Below are 3,304 nucleotides of genomic sequence, written 5' to 3' on the forward strand. Positions count from 1 at the left end.
TTACATCCGTCCACCTCACCTTTCGGGGAAATTAAAACATGATAAAAACTAAAATCTTTCTATTTTAATAAAAGAATAAGTTTAACATTCTATTGACAAGTGTCATTATATTAGAACTCCTCATTAAAATTATATGTCCCTCATCATGCCACTTGTCAACATATTAATTATCCATTTCAAAATTCAAAATTTAGATTTTCCATCCTAATTATATTAAATTTTAAATTTTTTTCACTTTAATTATATTAAATTAATAACATTAAATTAAATTAATACAGATTATAATATGATATAACTTTACTTATTTATTTAAATCAATTATTATAATTTTATGTTATTAAAAAAATATATTTGAAATAAAATTTTATTTAAAATAATTGATTAATAATTTTGAATTTTTATTATAAAAATTTATTTAATTTTATAACTGCGTTCACACCCAATGCTCGTTTTGGGCGCTCTCTGTCTCTCATATGGTGATGGTGTCGTCAACATGTTGGAATGACAACCTCACACTTTCAGTGGTTTTGTATAAACCGGAGGACCCAATTCTCATCCATGAGTAGGATCAACAACAGAAACAGAAACAGAAACCGAAACCGAAACTATAACACCAGAGAGAGGCATCATCCAGAATGGCTGCTCAGGCTGTGGAGTCTGCAGCGGTGACGGCTCTGCGATCGGTTCTTCACCGTGTCCGGCATGCGGCGGAGAGATCTGGTCGCCATGCCGATGATGTGCGGGTGGTGGCAGTGAGCAAGACTAAACCTATCTCTCTCATCCGCCAAGTCTACGATGCAGGACACCGTTGTTTTGGGGAAAACTATGTCCAAGAATTCATCGAAAAGGCTCCTCAGGTACTATTTTGTCTCTCAGTTCATTTATACCGAATCGATTATCTAAAGCCTATTGGCGTTGAAGAAATCGATTAATTCATGCAGCTTCCAAAGGATATCGACTGGCATTTTATTGGACATTTACAGAGCAATAAAGCAAAATCCCTACTCGGTAACGGATCCACCATCATAGAATGGGGCTATTCTTAAATTAATAAGATGAATATATATAAATGATGTTGTTTATCTTGTATCCAGCTGCTGTTCCAAATCTATCGATGGTGCAGGGTGTAGATAACGAGAAGGTAACCTAACTCCTAATCGATAGAATGAATAACAGAATGACGAATGTGTTGACATGGATTTTGGATTCACAGATTGCAAATCACCTTGATCGTGCAGTTTCAAGCATTGGAAGAAAACCTTTGGCAGTTATGGTCCAAGTAAATACGAGTGGAGAGGCATGTAAGTGAACAAGCATCATGATTCCTTTTTAGTTTTTAAGACAAAATCATATACATGGGCTGATTGTAAGTAACCATTAATTTATTGTCAGCAAAATCTGGGATTGAACCTTCAAGCTGTGTAGATCTTGTGAAGCATGTTAAGCTTAGTTGCCCAAATCTGGTGTTTTCTGGGTTAATGACTATTGGAATGCCAGATTATACATCGACTCCAGAGAATTTCAAGGTAAAATCTTGTTTATTTATGTAGGTATATAGTTTAGTAAATTGTATGTGTGATCTGGATGGATGGTATAGACGCTATCAAGGTGCCGAAGTGAGATCTGCAAGGAACTTGGAATGGTAGAAAAGCAGTGTGAGCTGTCAATGGGCATGTCTGGGGACTTTGAACTAGCGGTGAGTTTAAGTTTAAAAAATTGTGAGGTCTGATTGGAACAAGTTGATTTATGAATTATATACTTGCAGATTGAAATGGGAAGCACAAATGTAAGGATTGGATCTACCATTTTTGGACCAAGGGAGTACGCCAAGAAACAGTAGCAGAGCTGAATTGGTTTGGTTTGGTTATTACTACATACATACATATGTTGTAAGATAAGTCACCATAAACATGTTACTAAAATACTCAACCTTATATTAATTAATTCAATTGAAAATGAAAATGAAAAATCTGGGTAAAAAAAATATAACCAGACCATAGTCAGATTCAAACACTAGTACAGAAACCTACAACTTAATTATTTTGAAGAAATTCTTCACATCAAACTGCAGCATGGGGGGTGACCAGATGCAAGCTTTTGGAACTGAGTTTGGGAAGAAGTAGATTTAATGGGAGTTATTGGGTTTTGTATATGATGTCCACAACACTCGGAAGCATTCCCTGCACATTCCAGATGGTTGAAGGCGTAGTTCCTCCTCCTTCTATAATTATAATTATAATTGGGGGGATACCCATAATACCCATACCCATTATTATTAATCGGGGGCAAGGGCAAGGGTGATTCTGTCTTTTCAAACAAGTTGCTTGAACATTCTCCATATTCCCAATGTACTATCTCTGCTGTTTTTCCTGCTTTCTCCAGACATTTTAGAAGTAGGGTTGGATTGATGTATCCCGAAATATTCACCTTTCCGTTGTTCTCCATTCTGAAATTAGTCACCCCTTAATTAACAACAAACTATCAACCAACAATCTTTAAGGAGAAAAACATAAAATGATTGGTTAATTACTAATTAACTGAATGAGTAGAAACCAACGTACAATACATTACCTTGAACACTGTTCAATACATTTTTCACTGCCTTGGTCCATGAACCTTCAACGTCTACTTTAATGTTGAAGTTCTGCATGCAATAACAGGAACAAACAGATTACATGATCATGTATATTATATATCGTTGGCTATACACACACACACAGAGGGTGACACTTGGATATATTTTAGAAGGAACGAACCGTGAATGCTGGGTATTCTTCATTTTTGGACTTCTTGGATGTCATGAACGATATGAACACCATATATTTTTATTTTTTAGAACCGTGAATGCAAAAGGGGAAGAGGATGTGTGTATTAATAGATTTAAGACGATATCATCACATATCTTTAATTATTTAGTTTCTATTCTAGAAGTTGATACAACTTCCTTTTCTGCAACATATGTAAGATATAAATCCGATTTACTTGGATTTTTTTTCCTTATAAACAAAAATGGACATGATCTTGAAGAAAAACAATTATTCCAAATATAAAAGGATAGGTAGCTTTGCTAGGATTAGGATCGCAAGATTGTTAAGGAAAATAATTTGTTTCTCCTCGGTCTCACCCTAACCATGACCCACCCAGTAACATTATTGTTGTCTAGTGTTCTTTAATCTCCATCCCCTAATTAATCACAATTAATCAATCAATCAATCTCACTTAATAGTTTTAAGTATTTGAAAATGTCTTTGGAGAATATTTTCCCATGAACGATCTCATTTTTATTGATGAATTTGTATAGACG

General features: G+C 34.8%; 1 protein-coding gene across 2 annotated transcripts; it reads left to right on the forward strand.

Annotated features, from left to right (window-relative positions):
• Positions 1–507: 507 nt before the first annotated feature.
• On the forward strand, positions 508–2,444 carry LOC145061861 (uncharacterized). 2 transcript variants are annotated; one of them, XM_079009440.1, is made up of 8 exons: positions 508–857; positions 942–1,008; positions 1,095–1,141; positions 1,214–1,301; positions 1,393–1,526; positions 1,598–1,696; positions 1,766–1,889; positions 2,072–2,444. In XM_079009440.1, the coding sequence occupies exons 1-7, from the start codon at positions 636–638 to the stop codon at positions 1,838–1,840; spliced, it is 732 nt and encodes a 243-aa protein (XP_078865566.1). In that variant the 5' UTR covers positions 508–635; the 3' UTR covers positions 1,841–1,889; positions 2,072–2,444. The 2 variants fall into 2 exon arrangements, with proteins under 2 accessions (XP_078865566.1, XP_078865565.1); XM_079009439.1 differs by having other exon boundaries at positions 509–857; positions 1,766–2,444.
• Positions 2,445–3,304: the final 860 nt, after the last annotated feature.

Source organism: Lactuca serriola, chromosome 7, assembly GCF_051521515.1.
Source record: "Lactuca serriola cultivar US96UC23 chromosome 7, Lser_US96UC23_V15, whole genome shotgun sequence".
Taxonomy (NCBI): domain Eukaryota; kingdom Viridiplantae; phylum Streptophyta; class Magnoliopsida; order Asterales; family Asteraceae; genus Lactuca; species Lactuca serriola.